General features: G+C 39.0%; 3 protein-coding genes across 6 annotated transcripts in view; 2 read left to right on the top strand and 1 right to left on the bottom strand.

The window, feature by feature from the left end:
* LOC143020359 (uncharacterized) overlaps positions 1 to 20,705 on the top strand; it is a 203,972-nt gene that overhangs the window by 165,216 nt on the left and 18,051 nt on the right. The gene's annotated exons all lie outside the window — the stretch shown is intronic.
* Positions 8,638 to 12,071, top strand: LOC143020356 (uncharacterized). 3 transcript variants are annotated; one of them, XM_076176722.1, is made up of 3 exons: positions 8,638 to 9,039; positions 9,181 to 9,308; positions 9,390 to 12,071. In XM_076176722.1, exons 1-3 carry the CDS (start codon positions 8,821 to 8,823, stop codon positions 11,845 to 11,847), a joined length of 2,805 nt encoding a protein of 934 aa, XP_076032837.1. In that variant the 5' UTR covers positions 8,638 to 8,820; the 3' UTR covers positions 11,848 to 12,071. The 3 variants fall into 3 exon arrangements, with proteins under 3 accessions (XP_076032837.1, XP_076032838.1, XP_076032836.1); XM_076176723.1 differs by having other exon boundaries at positions 9,178 to 9,308; positions 9,397 to 12,071; XM_076176721.1 differs by having other exon boundaries at positions 9,178 to 9,308.
* Positions 17,040 to 19,202, bottom strand: LOC143020129 (uncharacterized). The gene has a single exon (XM_076176286.1). The coding sequence runs from the start codon at positions 18,729 to 18,731 to the stop codon at positions 17,883 to 17,885; it is 849 nt and encodes a 282-aa protein (XP_076032401.1). The 5' UTR covers positions 18,732 to 19,202; the 3' UTR covers positions 17,040 to 17,882.

The raw sequence follows: 20,705 nt of genomic DNA, 5'->3' as shown, positions 1-20,705 counted from the left end.
TTATATTCGTATATGACATGAGACTTTTTCAGCTCATTCCTCTCTTGGCGGGTGTTGTTTTGGAGAAGCAGATTGGAGGTTTTCTTACTTTTATAAAAGATGATAAGTTTGATAGAAGTGTTGTCATTCACAGGCTTTAAGTTTCTTTTGACGATGTCTTTGATGGCCTTTTCATCTTCTTTGTAAGCTGTAGAAAAGTGTGACTTGTAAAAAAGTTTGATTTCTTCTTGGTTTGGAGTATTGTTGGAATTGGTGTACCATTTGTTTAATATATTTTCGGTAACTTTATTCATTTCTTTGTTGCTGAAGCCGTTATTTACTAGTACCTGGGTAGTGCGTTCGTGTTCTTGGTGGACTTTTGACCAGATATCACAGTGCGTAAGTGCTCGGCGGACATTGGCTCCAATGGTAGATTGCTTATATCGATTGGGGTACTCACTGTTTCCGTTGAGACATTGGCCTTCATTGGAAGGCTTGGTGTAGACATTGGTGGTGAAATTATAACCACTTTGGGTAACAAGGTCATCAAGGAAGGGCATGGAGTTACCCACACTGTGTTCAGTTGTGAATTTAAGTCCTGTGGCTTCTTGTAGTTTAAGACGGAGGTTTTCCACTTCTTGGTAGTCATTAACTTTAATGAAGATGTCATCTATATACCTGTAGTATATCTCAGGTTTTTTCATACTACGAAATATTAGTTCTTCTATACTTCCCATGAAGAAATTTGCGAAAAGCATCCCCAAGGGGGAGCCCATAGCAACACCGTTGACCTGGGAGTACAGGTTATCTTTTGAGCAAGTAAAAGGTGCCTCGCTCGTACATGTTCGTAGCCGTCTTAAGATATTCTCAGGGATTTCTAGCTTAGGGGTGGAGTTGTCTCTGTATATTTGATCACAAATAAAGCCTATCGTCCTATTTACAGGAATTTGTGTAAATAGGGATTCAGCATCCAACGAAGCAATAAAACCGTTAGCGTTGTTGTGTTTCAAGATATCTATAAAATCACTCACAGAAGTAAGACTATATGTAGCTGGTACGTTTGGGGTGAGTAGGGCACAAAGTCTTTTACTGATATGGTAGGTTGGCGTGGGAATTTGTGCAATTATCGGCCGTAATTTGTTTCCTGGTTTGTGTATCTTCACATTACCATAACACTAACCAGGTTTATATTCACCAGTAGGTTTGTTGAGATGGATAGCGTTGGTAGCAGTGTTATTGGCCTCAATCAGTTTATTTACCTTTTTCTCTTGGTTTTCTGTGAGGTCTTGGTTCAGTCATTTAAGTTTAGTGGTATTGCTTAAAATGGAATTAAATTTTTCGAAGTAATCTTCCTTTTTCATCAGGACAAAAGTAGCAGTTTATTATTATTATTATTATTAATTATTATATTATTGTTATTGTTAATGTTATTATCATTATTATTATTAATTATTATTATTATTATTATTATTATTATTGTTATCATTATTATTATTATTGTTATCATTATTATTGTTATTATTATTATTATCATTATTATTATTATTATTATTATTACTATTACTATCTATTATTATTATTGTCATCATCATCATCCCGTTTTCTTCTGTCGTTCTAGCATATCTCATATGCGTGTGTATAGGGCCATTTACACGGTCAAACCGTTTGACCGTCTAAATGCCCCTTATGGTTTGGGCTTCGATCACCTCCGTTGGCAGCTCCCCGCTCTCAAATATTGTTTTGTCGGGGAAGCCACACTTTTTTTTTATGGTTTGGTTTAATTTGATCTTCTGTTGCACCACCCTGTGTCCTTCCACTCTTTCTACCGTGCATGTGTCTATTCTCATACATGAACATGTATGCACGGCTGGTTTTTATGGTAAATAACGTCTTGGATTACTTACTCAGTGGTACCTAGATCGGACTCTGCCCAGCGCTGGAAAACTATCACGACAGTGTAGGTCATTACACTTTCCCTTGGGCATGGATGTAGAGTGTGTGCATTTTTTTTTTTTTTTTTTTTTTTTTAAAGCCCTGGCTAGCACTCGAACACGAGACGCTGAATTAGCGGTGGTATCGTGGGCGCGCGCCCAGCCCACGATACAAAATCAGTGTGTATAAATATATGCATCCATATAAATGTGTACATATGTATGGAATGTTGAGTGTATGTATGCATGTATGTATGCGTGTACTATATATGTATGCATGTGCATGCATGCACGTGTGTGTATGTATGCATATGTACACGATGTATGCATGTATGCGCGTGTATATATGGATGTATATATTATGTGTGTACGTCAATAGGTGTAGATGGACTTGGGGGAGGGGATGGATGGACGAATTGACGGGGTGGATACTGTCATTTGCTTTGTTCAAGTCTATTAATCACATCGATAGAGAAAGGGAATTCATTAATTAATTTTTGAAGCGTGAATGGTCGGAATTAGTGTAGATTGTTCTCTCCGTGTTTTTTTTTCCATGAATCCAACATCCTTCCTTGCCATGCACCTTCAAATGAAACACTAATTAATTATCTCTCTCCCGGATTTAGGTACTGTCATCATGAAAATCTTAATCATGTGAAATAAATGTACTTTGTCATTAACAAAAATTTTCATTCTAGTTCAAGTTTATGCATAAAAGGCATGTATGTTCACCTTGGTCTTGGATCACGTATTGGACTCGTGATCGACATATATTAACCTCCCGGATGAGAGCTCAGAGCTCGTATGACCAATCTATGGGTAATTGTATCTGTGACCTTACACACCTAACTCCCCGCCCACGAGAGTTGGAGTAACAACCCGCAGCGGAGCGATACTGAAATTATTTGTGTGTGTGGGTGCGTGTTTGTGTATTCATCATGGTCTTTTTGCACCACGTGTTGAACTCGTGATCGACAGCTATTTCCCTCCCGGAAGAGAGCTCAGAACCTCGTATGACCGATCTATGGGTAATGCTGTGACCTTACACACACACACACACACGCGCGCGCGCGCGCGCGCGCACGCACGCACACACCGACTCGGTGGCATAGTTGGTAGAGCGCTGAACTGGGAAGCAGAAATGCTCCCAGCACCCAGTTCGAATCCTGCCCAGGGCCGAAATTATTTCGGTATCGCTGTGCCTCGGGTCGTTACTCTGACTCTCGTGGGCGGGGAGTTGGGTGTGTGTGTGTGTGCAAGGTCATAGCATTACCCATAGATCGGACCTACGAGCTCTGAGCTCTCTTCCAGGAGGGAAATAGCTGTCGATCACGAGTCCAACACGTGATCCAAAGACCAAGTGAATACACACACACATCCAACTCCCCGCCCACGAGAGTTGGAGTAACGAATCGAAGCGCAGCGATACTGACATTATTTCAACCCTGGGCAGGAATCGAAACCGGACCGCCGAAATGATAGTCGGAGAATCTACCAACCGCGCCACCGAGCCATATGTGTGTATGTGTGTGTGCGTGTGTTTGTGTGTGATTAGATGTGTTTACGTAGTTGTATTTACCCGTCTCTTTACCTCCACTCATCAAGCGTGTATATGTGTGATTCACCATGGTCTTGGATCACATGTCGGACTCGTGATCGACAGGTATTAACCTCCGGATGAGAGCTCAGAGCTCGTATGACCAATCTATGGGTAATACTGTGACCTCACACGCACACACACACCCCCAACCCCCCGCCCACAAGAGTTGGAGTAACAACCCGCAGCGCACATATACTGAGATCAGTTCAGCCCTGGGCGAGAATCTAACCCGGACCGCAGTAGTGGCAGGCGGCAACTCTAACCACTGCGCCACGAGGTGTGTGTATCTATTCGCCTAGTTGTACCTAGTTATATTTTACGGGACGAGAGCTCAGAGCTCGTATGACCCGTTTTCGTATCTCTCTGCATCCAGTTTATCCTTAAAATCTTGTATGGTTTTGGCACTCACTGCTTCTCCGTTTAGTTTGTTCCAGACATCAATCACTCTATGTGGGAAGCTATTCTTTTTTCAAATCTCTTCTGTAACTATCCTTCTTTGGTTTCTTTTCGTGTCCTCTTGTTTCTTTTCTGTCCCGTTTTAACAAGTCGTCTCTATCAAGAATTTCCATCCCTTTCATAAATCTGTAAATGGTCAACAAATCACCCGTTTCTCTTCTCTGTTCCAGTGTTAATAGATGTAATTTCTCCAATATTTGTTCGTATATCAAATTTGATAGTGTAGGTGCCATTTTTGTCGCTACTCTTTGAATTCTTTCTAATTCTCTTGTGTGTGCGTGTGTGTGTGTATTCACCTCGGATCTGCTGCAGTCTCTGTCGAGACAGCCAGACACCACCCTACGGCAGTGAGCTCAGAGCTCATTATTTGCCGATCTCTGGGTAGGTCTGAGACCACTGACACACCACACACCGGAACAGCAAGGTCACAACTCCTTGACTAACATCCCGTACCTACTCACTGCTAGGTGAACAGGGGTTACACGTGAAAGGAGACAAACCCAACTTATCTCCGCCCGGCTGGGGAATCGAACCCCGGTTCTCTGGCTTGTGAGGCCAGTGCTTTCCCAATCCGCCACCGAGCCTTTTGTGTGTGTGTGTGTGTGTGTGTGTGTGTATTCACCTCGGATCTGCTGCAGCCTCTGTTCGAGACAGCCAGACACCACCCTACGGCAGTGAGCTCAGAGCTCATTATTTGCCGATCTCTGGGTAGGTCTGAGACCACTCACACACCACACACCGGGACAGCAAGGTCACAACTCCTTGACTAACATCCCGTACCTACTCACTGCTAGGTGAACAGGGGCTACACGTGATAGGAGACAAACCCAACTTATCTCCGCCCGGCCGGGGAATCGAACCCCGGTTCTCCGGCTTGTGAGGCCAGTGCCTTACCAATCCGCCACCGAGCCGTGTGTGTGTGTATGTGTGTGTGTGTGTGTGTGTGTGTGTGTGTGTGTGTGTGTGTGTGTGTGTTTATTCACCTAGTTATACCACATGGGGCTTGAGGTGTGCTCATGGGATACTGTCTCTCTGTATCCGTAATAAATTTATAAACTGGTTGGATATAGATTTGGATACTCCACTACAGACTATCTTCAGACAAAGTATCAACTAATCGAGGTTACAATAAACTTTTGAGTTTGGCTCTTGATTTTTTGTGCACCTCACCGTCTCCCCTTTCAAGGGAACTCTCAGCTTCTTGGGGGCACGCCATTGCCCCCAGCACCGCCAGAGATTGAGGGTGTTCTCTCTTACTGATCTCCTCTGGACATTGCCACTCCTCCCACCAGAGGCATCACGTGACACCACCACCTCCTTCAGTGGGTGAAAGAGAAAAAAAAAAATCTAAACTCATATACTGGACGCGTTCTGTAGAACATTTACGAGAAGGGCATTGGTGTAATCCGACTGTATAAAGATAATGAACAGATGAAGAACGAGAAAGAAGTAGGATAAGGCGATATAATTCCACCCAAGTTATTGCTAGTTCCATCAAACGTTGTTTTATTATTATTATTATTATTTTATTATTATCATTATTATTATTATTATTATTATTATTATTATTATTATTATTATACTGAAATTCCTTTTAGTTATCCTTTATCTCCACAAGGCTTATTTTCTTCATCAGAATGTTTTTATTTCTGCCGGCTCTGGAACTGAACATAGCTGTGCAAACTACCATTTCATGGTCACTACACTTTTTACTTTATTTGACCGTAACATTGATAACACTGTTACTGTACTCTTTTCTCGTACTATGAAGTATGTTTCGTTCTTTTTCGTACCAATGGTTGATTTAATGATACAAAACAAAACCTTAGACGAAATAATGGTCCAGTGTTTTTAAATTAATTTAATGTCGAGAGTATTTGCTATAATACGAAAGTTCTATAATAGTAAGAAATCAACTTTCATCAAAGTAAAACAAATGACGACGTATATGAAAATACGAGGCTTAGGATATGAAAATTAATGAGATAAGAAAGAGTGAAAGACAGAGACTGATAGAGAGAAGGAAAGAGGTATAAAGAAAAAGAGAAAGGGAGAATTTGGTATATCATGACAGTCATGCTGAAACAATACCTCCAATGTACTACGTCACCCAGGGATTGATGCCCGTGTAAACGTGCATAGGAGGGGACATACGTGTTTGTGTGTTCACCATGGTCTTGGGTCACGTGTTGAAATCGTGATCGATAACTGTTACTTTCCCGGATGAGAGCTCAGAATTCATATATGCCTCGATAAAAAAAAATCGTGCCAAACAGAGCAGGGTTTTCCAATATTGTGATGTTTATCAGTCCTGGACCAGGGCTGACTTCAAATCCGCTTAATTAGCTGGCGAGCTTGGTACCACTGCACCAGCAAAAATGTGTGTGGGTGTTTACCCGATTGTATAAATGAATGAATAAATACATAAATGAATAAAAAACATGCACTTAGGGTTTCCTATCTCTTATCCACTCCACTTAGTTTTGAATACTCATAGTTTTAGCTCGGGTCATTTCAACAGGTCAGGAAAAGTACCATGTAAGGACGAAGTTATGGAACAAAAGCTCTCCTGTTGGTATGTTTTTCCTTTGTAAATCTTTATAAGTCGTTACTGGTACACCGTTTCACTTGTACGAACTTTATCAAGTACCTAATGAAACACGAATGAACGAATCTGTATAGGCTACCCATCAGTGGCGTAGCTAAGGGGTGGCGGTAGGGGCGGCACTTTTAGAGGGGCGGCATTTTTGGTCCTTGTATGATTTATATAAAATTACGTTAATCAGTCTCTCATAGATGTCAGTTTTTTCTAAGTTATTGAGCATAATAAAGCGTGACAGTTTGCAAGCGTGTACATCGATCCGATTGGACGGGTATACATGGGTGAAAATGAACATGCTCTGCACAGAAATTGGACTAGGCTACTGTTACGAGTTAATATGTATAGGCTAATGTGCATTTGTAATATTGAATTCCTTGTGAGAAGGGGCGGCAAACATGAGGGCAGCCCCGGTCGGCAAAAGCACTAGCTACGCCACTGCTACCCATAACAATTTCCTCACATAGTGCTACTTCAGGGCTACTCATTACCAATTGCCTTTTATCTTTATAATTCACTTTCTAAGCTTTTCCAGGAGTTGGTGCATTTATATAGATTTTATTCTTTATATCTGTTATATATATTTTCTTCATCAGATGTGTAGTTTTCTATTTGTTGTGGTTTCGCGGCGATCTTGTCCCAGATTGAGAGATTTAATTAGAAATAATCTGTTTTACCATGGCCTTAAAACTTATCTTGTCATTTCTTTCTCTTGTATCGTTCCTGATTTTTATCTTACTGTTTTGGTATCGTCCAGTGAAGGTTTGAAATACAGAATTTCCTTGACTTAGATTTTTTCTATATTTGTTTTTCTTTCTTTTCGCCTCCTGGCGTTGGCTCTCTCTTTATTTCCTTTGATTTTTCTTTTTCCTTTCATTTTTTCCAGGTCTTGTTTGGTCGTGACACCATTTCACTCGATCTCCATTATCTGCAGTCTTGAAAATTAAAGCCAATTGGTATTCTTTATCTTGAGAATTTTTTCCTTTCGTGGTTTGTGAAACTGTCATACAGGAAGCAGTTCCTCAGAGAGAGAGCTAGAGACCTAACGCTAAGACGATAGTGAATGTCAGTCGATCATTGGATTTCCCCAAGTTGCTACACAGTGGTAATGTAGTAACCGTGTCTTTCACGTGATTACGAAACATCTTACGATAGTTGCCTCAGAATAAACCAGAAACAGTGTTTCGAAGCTGCTTCTACACCTTTTCACCCTCAGAAATGAAACTCAAATTAGAAATTTGATTTAGACTCGCCTAAAAACGTTTGGAAGACTAACGCTTAGACAAACCTAAAGGATTCATGTCTGATCTGTTTATTACATTTTCATGTATATCGGTACTTTTGAACATTAGATGTTTCAATAGTATGACACTATATATACATACATACATATATATATATATATACATATAAATATATATATATATATATTATATATATATATATATGTATATATATATATAATATATACATATATAGTCATACTATTGAAACATCCAATGTTAAATATATATATATATACATATACATATATATATATATATATATATATATATATATATATATATATATATATATATATATATATATCATAGGTGGACGTTATCGCGATCATACCCACCTATGGGTCGCAACTGCTTCAATCTTCTTTATGCCTAAAATAGGTAACAAATTATGGTATTTTCGTTTACAGTAGTTGTTGGTGTGAAACAATGAAATGGGGGACTTGATAAATTATCGTGATAACGATAACGGGTTATCGGTTATGTGATATTTTTCCCGCGCTATCGATATATCGGAATCGCCGATAGTTTTGGTTCTAAATTAGCGATAATCGATTATTTCAGTTTTTTGTTCCAGTTTAGCATTTGGTCGAGACCCGCGTGCCTTGGAGGCACAAATAGGTAGGTCCGAGCTGGGAACAGAACATACTGGACGGCATAGGTGGGCGTTATCGCGATAAATTATCACGATAATATATCGCGATAACGCCATGATATATATATCTATATATATATATATATATATATATATATATAATCTGACAGACCATTTTACTTTTCAGCCGAGGAGTAAGCTGACAATGGCCTGGCCTGAACAGTCAAGTGTTTTGCCACCCCACCCTCTAAAAAAATGTGTAATATGTTATGGTAATAAAGGGTTTGATGAGAAATAAACGTTCATCATGAAGGGAATTTTAGTGAGTTCATTATGGTAAGGTATTTGTGAGGACTGTCACATTTGTAAAATATATAATGAACCATGTCATTAGTCATTGTACCGAAGCGACCCAGGAGTTATATAAGCTCGCCACAATACCTTGGCTCCTCATTCCCTACTCGGCTGCCCTGAAGTCGGAACATCACCTTTGGAACCCCTCTTGTCGAGTCAACTCTCATCACTACCTTCTTAGACCTGCATTTTCTTTTGGGGAAGAGGTTGAGATGGCTGATCCTCCCAAGCGCTTTACAAATGTGAGTAGACATAAAATGGTCATTTCAATGTGAATAATTTTGAGTGATTTGTCTCTGTTATGATTTTTTAAAGGAGTGAACATGCAAATTGAATAACCATCAGGTGGTGGTGTGATCTCAAATTATTTTATATTGCAGCAGATCTGTACCCTGATGATAATGCTGATACAGTCTAGGCAGGTCATTTATGGTAGTCCTGTGACCATTAGCCTGCAATCCCATCACATCCCAATGCAATATGCCAAAGGAATGGACTATGAGCTCACAGGGTAAGCTCTTGATGCACATTTGCCAGCAATGATTCTTTATTGTGTTCTTTTTTGCTGTCTCAAATAAAAAAATATTTTTAGTTTACAGATGACTGAGCTTGCTAATGGGTTAGACCCAAATGTCTTCACTATCAACTTTCCTGGATCATCCCCTGCACTTCATCATTTGCATGATCACCCAGAGAAAGAAAGACACAAGCCTGATACTATAGTAAAAAAGATTCATGGAGCTGCACTTCACCATGTATCAGTGACAGAACCTGGTAACATCACAACAGAGTGGAATGATAAAGGGAGACTGGTTGGCTCACAGGGCCATTTGCAGAGCCCTGTTGTACGGCACAGTCGTGCAGCTGTACTGCTTGGAAGCACACAAATGGAATCTGCAAATGGCAGCCCCAGCCTGCAGACACAAGTCACTACAGAAAATACAACACTACCACCCTCCCATTCTACCAGTGAAAGTTATTCCTCTTTTTCAGAATTTGGGATAAGGAATTCATCTGTCAGTCCAAACACTAAGAGACAGCGTTTTGAAAGCTTGTTGTCCACGTTATGGATACCATCCTTCACAGGTCAAAAAAAGGATTCTTTCACCCTGGTTCCCAGCATTGAATTGCCAAAATTAAATTTATCAAACCTCTTTGTGCCACAAGCCTCTCTGCCTACCCTTCCTCCTCTTGTAGGCATTACTGATATTCCTCTCTTGCTGTCACAGGGCCTCCTAAATGAAGTCATCAACCCCCTTGACCAAAATAGCACAACATTGTCATCAATGGCATTACTATTTCCCACCAAGAATATCTCCAACACTATTTCCAGCCTGATTCATTCAGAGCTATTCAGTCAGGATAATGCAAGTATAGCTACCGAGAATTTACTCAGTTCTGGTGACTTGCCCAGACTCCCTGCAGGTCTTACACCTTCATCTTTCAGTTTCACAGATTTAAATCTTTCATCCATAGCATCCATGGTAACACAAACTCAAAGTGAAAATAACCATATCAATCCATTTCTAGAAATATTACAGCTTGAAGATTATACAAACAAGAGCAACAGTATTCACAATATCCTGAATATCTTAAATCAATCAAAACCTCCAACTGAGGAAGTAGAGGCAGTATCTGATACAAATCCCATTGGTTATGAAATCTTTCCATCACTTACTAATAACACAGTTATACTTAACGGAGTCAGAGGTCAACAACCTTCAGAAATGATTTTTGAACCAGAATTGTCCACAGAGTATGGTTCTACTCAACAGTCTTCAGTTTCACATCCTAATCTGTCAGGTTTAACTCCAACTACATACTTTAACAATTCAAGAAACAATGGTCTGCTTCTAGGAAAAATTCCATCGTCTGCATTACGTGATCCCTCTTCACTTGTGTCTTTCTTAAAGGGGCTGAATATTGATACATTGAATGAACATGAACCTGGCAATATACCTGAAAGAATCTTCAGGAACAATGAAATGAATGTCCAGAGGCATCAACCTGATAACGAAAAATTGAGTACTGCCAGAGTCACAAGAGATGATGGTTTGCAAAGTGCAACAATAGAAACTCTTTACACAGTTCCTATGCTGTCATATGATGACCAACAACTCTCATATCCTTCTACAGCTTGGGTACCTCAACCCTCCCCAGATCAAGGGTTTCCTGTATTTACAGAGTTTCTAGGCTCCAAAGAAATTTTTATAGGAGAAAACAATGATGCAAGTACTTCTTCTGATGAATTACCAGACCAAGGCCATTCAGGATTGAAAGAAAATTTCTTTGATTTGGTATTGCCAAACATGCTTAACTCTAGTAATCATATGACTTTTGTAACAGGGAATGAGCAAACTGATTCCCAAGTGGATTCTAGCAATTTTATATCAGATCTGCTATTGAAGTTAAATACTCAGACTTCAACTAGTACAGAAAGAACTCCTACCAAGTCATTTTTCTCAAATCTGTTTAGAAAGCCTTCAGCCACATCTCCTTTACTTCAATTTCTCTCCAGTCCTGAAGTTTCAGAAATGCCACCAAACCTAATTCACAGCCTGTTCAGTCAGATCATTCCTGGACTTTCTACAGATGTCACACAGTTACAATCTCAATCAGTGAGTGTAGATCCCATGGTCACAGCCACAGAGCAATCACAAGGATTTTTCCCAGATATTGCATCATTGTTTCAGACTTCAACAAGCCCTCCATTCATCCCTCCCACTCCTTCATCAGCAGGAAACTTAACAGACTTTCTCAAGAAAACTGCCAATGGTTTAGCCAATTTTTTTCAATTCCTTACCCAATTTGGGGGAGAAGCAGCAGCTTCTCTAAATGATGCAGGAGAAATGGTCCAAGCTATTTCTAATGTTGCAACAACAGGAATCAATGCTTTTACTCAAGTCTCAGAAGCTTTCACACCCGTGGAAAGCATATTTTGGCGCAAAATCGATAAACTGAGGAAGTGGTCCGACGACTTGAGTGACAGAAGCAGCACAGTCACTACCACCACAGGTCCATTCATATCAGACCAGATAAAGGTCATGTAATGGCTTTTGGTTTAAATTTTTGGTAGGATCAAAAATAAATGTGCTGTTATGATACAGTAAAGATTTAGTTTAAGAAAACAAGTATTTTACAAATTAAACTACAGAAATGTTTGAAGGAAAACTATTATAAAAATTTATGATACAGTATTTCCATTTTCTATTATAAAAATTTATTATACAGTATTTCCATTTTCTATTATTGTGCACTCACTCTTACTGTACAGTGAAACAGAATAAAGTTTATCATTTAGCCCCCCAGTCTTTTTTTTTTCTTCTTTTTTTTTTCTATTAAGAATTGCAAATAAAACTATCATGTGTATTTCACAATGCACTGACTTGGTTAATGCAGTAAATGTGAACTATAATAAATGTCATTACTAATATGTGATGAAGTGGTCTAGTGTGGTATGCACATATATTACAGGGTTGATGCCATTTATAATTGTTACCTCAAATTTCCTTGAATGAAAACCCATAACCCTACAAGTGGAAGTTGCAAGTGAAGGTCCAGCAAGACCGATACACACCTTCCTGTCATCTGTCTTCAAAATCTGTCAACACTCACCTTCGACTATGGAAAAGACCAGTTACCACTGCCATTCATTCTGGGGCTCTAGATTTGCAGTCTGAATCTCGAGGCTAATTATTATTATTAAGAATGCTGTATGATTTGCATAGGGGTACTTCAAGTCTCAAAAGTGCTGACTGCATATAATATGCAGTGAATACCTCCAATAAGAACATAAGATTGAAAGAGAATGCAAGAGACCATAAGGCCTACACTAGGTAGTTCCATGTCCATTCCACCTATCATCCTTGTCCATAAGATTATTTAATCTTCTATCTCATTTGTTAACCAATCTGTTGGTAAACCAGTTCTTGCCTATTTACCTCTTAAACCCAAATTTATCCAATGTAAATCCATTACTACAAGTCCTGTCCTGCTATATTAATATGATGACCTTGCCTGCACCACCTTTATCACAACCCTTGAACCACTTGAATACCTTTATTAGATTGCCCTGCACTCTTTGTCTTTCCAGAGATTGTAAGTTAAGGTGTCTAAGCCTGTCTTTGTGTAGTAAGTTTTTAAGCTCTTGTATAATTTTGGTCATTCTCCTCTGTATCGATTCAATTTATTTAATATCCATTCAATAGGACGGAGACCAAAACTGTACCACATAGTCAAGGGTCTGATTATCGCCAGATAGAGTTTAATGATTACCTATGCACTTTTGTTTGTAACCATCCCAACAATAGACCCTAATGCCCTGTTAGCCCTATTCCTGGCACTAATGTACTGTTTCCTGGATTTATGGTCAGGACTCACTAAATCTCCAAAGTTATTTTCACATTCTGTTTTCTCTAATATGGCATTATCAAAGCTATACTTATTTGCTGAGTTGTGTAATCCTACACTTAACACACTGCATTTGAAATATTGAAGTCCATTTGCCATTTTACCAAACATACAAACAATATAGATCCTCCTGCGGTATCTCAGCCTCTTCCCCCAACCTAATATGGCATCCTATTAGAGGGGTTGTGTATAGATGGTGCTGTGATACATGAGGGGGAGTGGGTGGGGGATGGGGGGTGAGGAAGTATGTATGAGAAAATTTTTTGATGCAGCCCGAAGGGATTTCTCCACGTCTTCTCCTTTTCTGCAGGAGGGGACGGAGAGGGGGGTCGCCGAATTTATGAAGCAGCCTTGCTGTGGATGTGCTGTGTCTTGCGACACTGCTTCTGATCCTGGGCAGTGGACAAGGTGCAGGGTTGACCTGTCATCCAGGAGGTGCCAAGATGAGAGGGAGGGTGGAGGGGAGTGGAATATATAAGAAATGGAATGGGTGGGAGTGGTTTCTATGCCTTTTTCTTTTTGGCTACCCCCTGTGTAGGGGGAAAAAGCCTTTGGTATATGTATGTATGTATTTTCAGTGTCATCTGCAAACTTATCAACATCAATATTAATCCCTTTGTCCGAGTCATTCACATATATAAGGGACCCAAAACCAAGCCCTGAGGAACTCCACTAGTAACACTACCCCATTTGAATTTTACATTATGGTGACCCACTGGGGAACTCCACCAGTAATACTAGTCCATTTAGATTTTACACCATTAATGGTGACAGCCTGTTTTCTGTCACTAATCTATGCTCTAATCCAAACACTTTTCCTTCTATACCATGGCAAAGTCTCTGTTGGGGCACCTTGTTGAATGCTTTGATAAAATAATTTTCTTTATCATATGTTTGTGGTGATTTATGTGCCCCCAAAAATGGGTTCTTGGTGAGAGATTACTCTAAAATGTTACAAGATACAAGGATTTCATTAAATGGAGTGGTGAAAGATGAAGGAACTGTGGTATTTATGGGGGATTTTAACTGCAAAGAAATCTGTTGGGAAGAGATAATGAAAGGTGAAGAGGAATTAAGGGGAAATGTATTACTTGACATGATTATGGAATATACAATGACACAATGGGTAAAGGAAAACACCAGATATAGAAATAATGAAGAACCATGAAGACTGGATTCTTTACATCAGAACCTGAAATTGTGGATAAAATTGAATACAAGACACCAATTGGGAAGAGTGACCACATATTACCTGAACTAGAACTAAAGGAGGATATATGGGGAGAAATGAGAAATACAGAAAAGACAGACTGGTATATAGTGACATGGACTTTGTGAAACTTAAGAAAAAATTTCAAGAAGCAAGTTGGGATAAATTTCACCATGAAAAGATGCAAGTGGAAGAAAAATGAAGGGGACAAAGTGTGATCCCCCCTCCCCTATGAGGGAAATACAAATCACACAAAAAGAAATAATGGGTCAATTAACGAACCTTGATGTCAGGAAATCACACGGCCCAGATAGAATAGCAAATTGAATACAAAAAAATTTAAAGAAGAATTAATAGACAAAATATATAACATAAGAAGTTGCTCACTCAAAGAAGGAAAAATACCAGATGCCAATAGTGTAATAATATATAAAGGAGGAAACAAAAAAGAACCAACAAATTACAGACCAGTTTCCCTTACAAGCACTGTAGTCAAAATTTGTGAATAGGTTACTAAGAATAGGTGGATAAAACACCTGGAAGAAAACAATATAACAAACCAGACAGTTTGGATTCAGACAGAAGATCATGTGTCACAAACTTAATCTGTTTCTACTCAAGACTAATAGATATAATACAAGAAAGGGATGCATGGGCTGATTGTGCTTTCCTAGACTTACAAAAAGGCTTCAACAAAGTGTCACATAAAAATCATAAAAAAAAAAGGAAAACAAAGGAGGGATACAAGATAAACTACTAAACTGGATGGAGTATTTTTTGCATGGAAGGAAAATGAGGGTACTGTTCAGAGAAAAGTGTTCAGCTTGGGATGAGGTGATTTGTGGATGCTAAATTGCTGAGGAAAATGAATACTGAAAAGGATTGTGAATCACTGCAGAGAGACCTGAACAAGGTTTAGAAATGGAGTCAGAAGTGGGAAGTAGGCTTCAACATCAAGAAATATAGTATAATGGAATTTGGGGAAGAAAAAAAATCAGGACAATATAGAATTGAAAAAATAAAAAAATATCAGGACAATATAATATCAGATCAAAGGAAGTAAAGAAAGTGGGATCTGAAAAAAACCTGGGAGTAATCATCATGACATGTCACTGATAAACAGATAAACAAAATTGTTGGAGAATCCTACAATTTGCTATGATCAAAAAAGGTGGCTTTTACCTATTTGGACAAAGAAATGGTAAAAAAAAATAAAATAAACTAGTCACACTAATAAGGCCTAGACTGGAGTATGCTGCGACACTATGGTAACCCAGTACCAAAAAGAATATAAAGAAAATTGAAAGAACCCAGAGAGCAACTACAAAGATGGCCCCAACTGTTTCAAGCCTGTCATATGAGGAGAGATTGTCAAAACTGTATTTACCGACTCTGGAACAAAGAAGAGAAAGAGGTGACCTGGTGACCATCTACAGAAACATGAAAGGCATGGAAGCCCTAGATAGAAAGAACTTACTAATTTGGGATAAGAGAAATACATAGTGACATGAAAATAAACTCAAAAAGGATAGTTATAGAAGAAACTGAAAAAAAAAAAGTTCTCCACACAGAGCGGTAGATATCTGGAACAAACTGGATGAAACAGTAGTTTGTGCAAAAACTATACATGAATTTAAGAGCAAACTAGACACTGTGAAATACAAAGACAGGACACCACGAGCATAGCTCCCCTTCCTTTAAGATTCAACTAGGTAAATACAGACACACATACACCTATATCTCTTAATTCAACACTCGTCAACCACCAATCGTGAGGACATTTGGGCCTAGGACATAAACCCACTTTGGAAATTGATGTTTTATGTCCTGGGCCAATTCCTTAAGTGGGTTTATGTCCAGGGTAACATCTGCATAAGTAGCAGTTAGTGAATATTGGATTAACTTCTTCAATATGAGTTGAATTCTTGCACACAATTTGGCTGCCTGATGTATGATGATGCATCACAATACTTCCATTATAAAAGATAAAGATACAATTGTATTGCTTGTTCTTTCACCCTGAATGTTAATCACAGAAAATGTGATCAAGCCTGCGCACAGAATATGGGGGTCACTCAGCTATAACTACAAAATATAATCAAGATGCTGACACTGGCATCCTAGTACAGTGAGTCCTTGTTATGCAGTACATATGCATTCCTGAAAACCTTACTGCAAATTGAAATTACCGCATACTGAACCCAAGTTTCGACTTATGGCAGACATACCTTCTCCCTGGTCTTTCCTCTTCAAAATATCTAAATTTACCTCCAAAACACAAGCGGATACTGTATCTGTGAATTTTTCTTACTGTAAATAGAATCGAGGGTAGTATTTACCAAATACCAACTGTGAATTTACCGGATAAGGAATTACCGTATAAGGAGGACTCACTGTATACACACTCGTGCCTCATGGGACAGATATCAACATCATTGTATGGAAGGGGTTGAGAGACCTAGGTATGTATGTATATATATTATATATATATATATATACAGCCAGTCCTCATTTAACGACGGAGTATCGTTCAGAAGACCCCGTTGTTAAGTGATTTCATCGCTAAACGAGGACCCATTGAGAGACATACATGTATGAGCATATAAACAAAGATTCGGAAGTAGGCAAAGTGACAAAGTGCTACATGCTAGGTTATCTTATTCAGGGCATGTATATTAATACATTTTGTATGTTTGTTTACTTACTGTCCATCTTACTGTGGTTGTAGGTGCAGGGATACTCGAGGGGACCACATCAATCATTTATTAGGTTTAACGTCTAATATACATGGGCACGTCATATGCCTACAAGTGCAATGAAAGAACTAACTGGGCATCGCATTTTCTCCATCTCATGCACCAATCCTTTTCGCTGCCTCATTAAGAATGCGCTGTATCCTGGCGATAATTTTGCCATTTCTTTGATACTACTTTTGTTCTTGAGAATTGTAGAGATAGTTGAATGTGAGAGGCCATGGCTGTCAGCAATAGCTTGGACTTTCTTACCTCGCTCGTGCTCGTTAATGACTTTCATTTTCATATCCAAGTCGATGGCTTTCCTCTGCTTCTTAGGACCGGATGCAGTAGGAGAATTTGTATTCTTTCGTTTTCCAGTCATCATGAAGGGATAAAGTAGTATACTGTTAACTAGAAATCACTAAAAACTTGAGGAGGAAATTTAAGTATAGATACGCTACAATCGCATGTGTTTCGGTAGGCGCGAAGATTCGAATGCAGTAAAAGAATATATATATATATATTTTTTCAAGAAGCCGTTGTAACTCTGAGTCGTCGCTAAACGAGATCGTTGTTAAGCGAGGACTGGCTGTATATATATATATGTATACATACATTATTTTTTATTCATTTTCTACTTTTTTTCCACACCACCCATGAGGTAAAAGTCTAGGCGCGTTTTTTTTTTTAAGAGGTTTCCCCTGTAGGCCTAATCCTCTCTCACTGATCTTTAATCACAATCTTCATCATCAGAACTTTCTGTTACATTGACCACGAAAGACTCTACAAAATGTTCAGCTGCTATGTCCTGTTGTGCATCTTCATCCTGTACTTGTTCAGCATGTCGAACTGCTTCCATCCAAATTTGTGGTGTGATAAGACTCAGAGCTTCTTTTACAAGGGATTTAAGGTCAGCCATTTTAAAGTTGTTCTTCTTGGTTATGTAAGTTTTGACCTGAGCCCAAATAAGCTCAATTGGGTTATACTGACAGTGATATGATGGTAATCTCAAAACCCGATGTCCTGCTTCTTCTGCAATCTTGTCGATTACATAGGGTGCAGTGATATCCAATCTCTTGGCAAGCTCATGTAGCTCTGCTTTTAATAAGTTATTGTGGGGCTGCACTCCCTTCTTCATCAGCCAGTCCTGCAAGTCTGATTTTCTCCACGATGATGTAGGAATTTCCTCCAGCTTGGCAGAATGATAGGAAGCGTTGTCCATCACAATTACAGAGTTTGGTGAAATGTTTGGAAGCAACTGATTCCTGAACCATTCCTCAAAAAGTGCAGAGTTCATCTGGTTATGGGAATCCCCATCATTTTTGGCTTGGAACACTAACTCTGCATTATTAACAAAACCATTTTTTGTTCCAGCATGAAGAAGAATTAGACGATTTCCTTTTGGTTGTCGTACTCCAGTGGCTTGTGGTGATGCAGTGTCTGTCCAGCATTTTCCATCAGTGTAATTTTGGTTCACCCAGATCTCATCCAGATACACGATGTTATGGGAGGACTGTTTGACTTGCTTTATTTCTCGCAAAAATTTATTGCGAGCAGCCACAACATCATTCCTCTCCATAAGGAATTTGCGGCCATCAACCTTGGCAAATTTGAAGCCAATCTCCAGCAGAATCTTTCGAAGCGATGTTATGCCACCACTGAAGGATATTTTTGCCTTGAGTTCTTCTTGAATTTTTTGCAAAGTTGGGATTTCATGCCTTTCATAAAATCCAGAGACTGTTCTTCTTATTGCACACTTATCAAGATCATCGATACTTGTCACAGGTGCAGTACATCTCCTCTTCTGTGGTGGTAAAAACACAGGCGGTTCTAGTGATGTTCGTGTCCGTTTTGAGCAGATTCGTTGAACAGTTTTCTCAGAAACATTGGTGGCTTTTGCAGTGCGAGCAGTTGCCTTTGAAGGTGGGATTATGAATGCATTACAAGCCTTTTCTTCTAAAAAGTACTTGTTAACATTGTAAATCAACTCCTTTTCCCTACTTTGTAGCACTCTTGAACTGGAGCGGGTGTGAGAGGTGGAACCACTATGGCGTAGTGATGTTTCAGTAGGCAAGGCCAACTTGTCCGAAGCAAATGGTGATGTGCATCCAACCTGGATATGGAGAAAAAGTAATTCACTCATCAGATAAGAAATGTGTTCAGCCTTCAATGTCTTTGAAAATAATAATAATAATAATACATACATATACCAAGGCTTTTTTCCCCTTACAAAGGGGAAATAAAATAGATAAAAAATAATAATGAGCAGCATTACTGAGCTGCTAGAAAATATATTGCCATGCACACAAATACAATGGGTGAAAACTATGAGGAGTAGTGATTGGTGAATATGAATTAAGTATTAATTCAGTATTTGAAGAAGAGGTTGGGAGAGGGAGAAAGAGAGAGGGAGTCAGAGGTCAAGACATTGTACATATGACCATTATGAAACTGAGGAAAGTTACCCATAATGTTCTCCCAGCCTGACTGTAACATTACTATACATTTTAGCTAAAAATGTGATAGCAAATTTTCTTTGTAAAACTGAACTGACAATGATGACAATGACTTTACTATCAAGATTGGCATCATCTTTGAAAACATTCATAACAAATTTATTTGTAACTTATTACATCAACACCTATAAATACCTGGGGGCATTCCTTCACATTCCTTTCCCCACATTCATTGGTTCTAATAAATGCATATTTGGGAAAATTAAAAAGTGCATCTATAATCAAACTTTACTGAATTGAAAAAATACTTTAACCCTTTATGAGGCACTCATAGAAATTGCTGGAAATTTAAAATTTCAGCCACATACCAATAAACTTGAGCATATTCTAAGACATTTTTATTTGTATGACTTTTTCAAAAAAATTAAAAGTAAAGTTGCAATTGCAAGTCAATAAAGTTACTAGATATGGTTCCTCGCCTGAAGTTGGTAAAAATGGTTTGCTAAAATTTGCATATTGAAATATGAATTTTGGAAAATGAAATACATAGTAACATTTGTTTATTTGTATAAAAGTACAAAAATATGCAAAACATACACAAAAAATAAGTACCTCCCAGTCAACCCTGGCACTTAACTTAGGCAACTTGCTGGTAGTACATTATGAAACAGTTCCTGTCTGCATTCAAGCAGAGGTGGACCTTGCAGACCTGACAAACCACGTTTGACCTCAGGATGTACCCCTTCCTGCTGCAGTACTTGCAGGTTTGGCGGCTGCTGTAGACTGGGGCATGGAACAGGGTCAGATCAAACTGCACAGAGATGTCTGGGATGTGGTTGCGGTGTCCTCATACTGGTGCAGGGATGTCAGCAGTGGTGTTCAAGACTGGAAAGTCTGAGTGTCTCTGTGAGTGCTTTGATTGAGGCTTCTGACAGCTGGCACCCCTCAAGACCTGGATTCTGAAGTGTTTGAGTGAAAGACTATCTTCCACAGCAAGAGCCTTACAGTCCCTTTTGTACATCACCCAGGCATTGGTTAGACTCACATCAATGGTGCACACAAACATGCGCAAGTACCACCTCTTCAATTTTATTGGG

This window comes from Oratosquilla oratoria, chromosome 39, assembly GCF_046742065.1.
Source record: "Oratosquilla oratoria isolate Oo_2021 chromosome 39, ASM4674206v1, whole genome shotgun sequence".
Lineage (NCBI taxonomy): Eukaryota > Metazoa > Arthropoda > Malacostraca > Stomatopoda > Squillidae > Oratosquilla > Oratosquilla oratoria.
This window is presented reverse-complemented; position numbering and strand designations above follow the sequence as displayed.

Bases quoted from the DNA above. Each gene is read 5' to 3' on its own strand.
- LOC143020129 (XM_076176286.1), bottom strand. From the start codon at position 18,731: ATGGAGAGGAATGATGTTGTGGCTGCTCGCAATAAATTTTTGCGAGAA.
- LOC143020356 (XM_076176721.1), top strand. From the start codon at position 8,821: ATGAACCATGTCATTAGTCATTGTACCGAAGCGACCCAGGAGTTATAT. The intron at 9,040-9,177 runs GTGAGTAGACAT...TTTATATTGCAG, and splicing joins CTCCCAAGCGCTTTACAAAT to CAGATCTGTACCCTGATGAT. The intron at 9,309-9,389 runs GTAAGCTCTTGA...AAATATTTTTAG, and splicing joins ATGGACTATGAGCTCACAGG to TTTACAGATGACTGAGCTTG.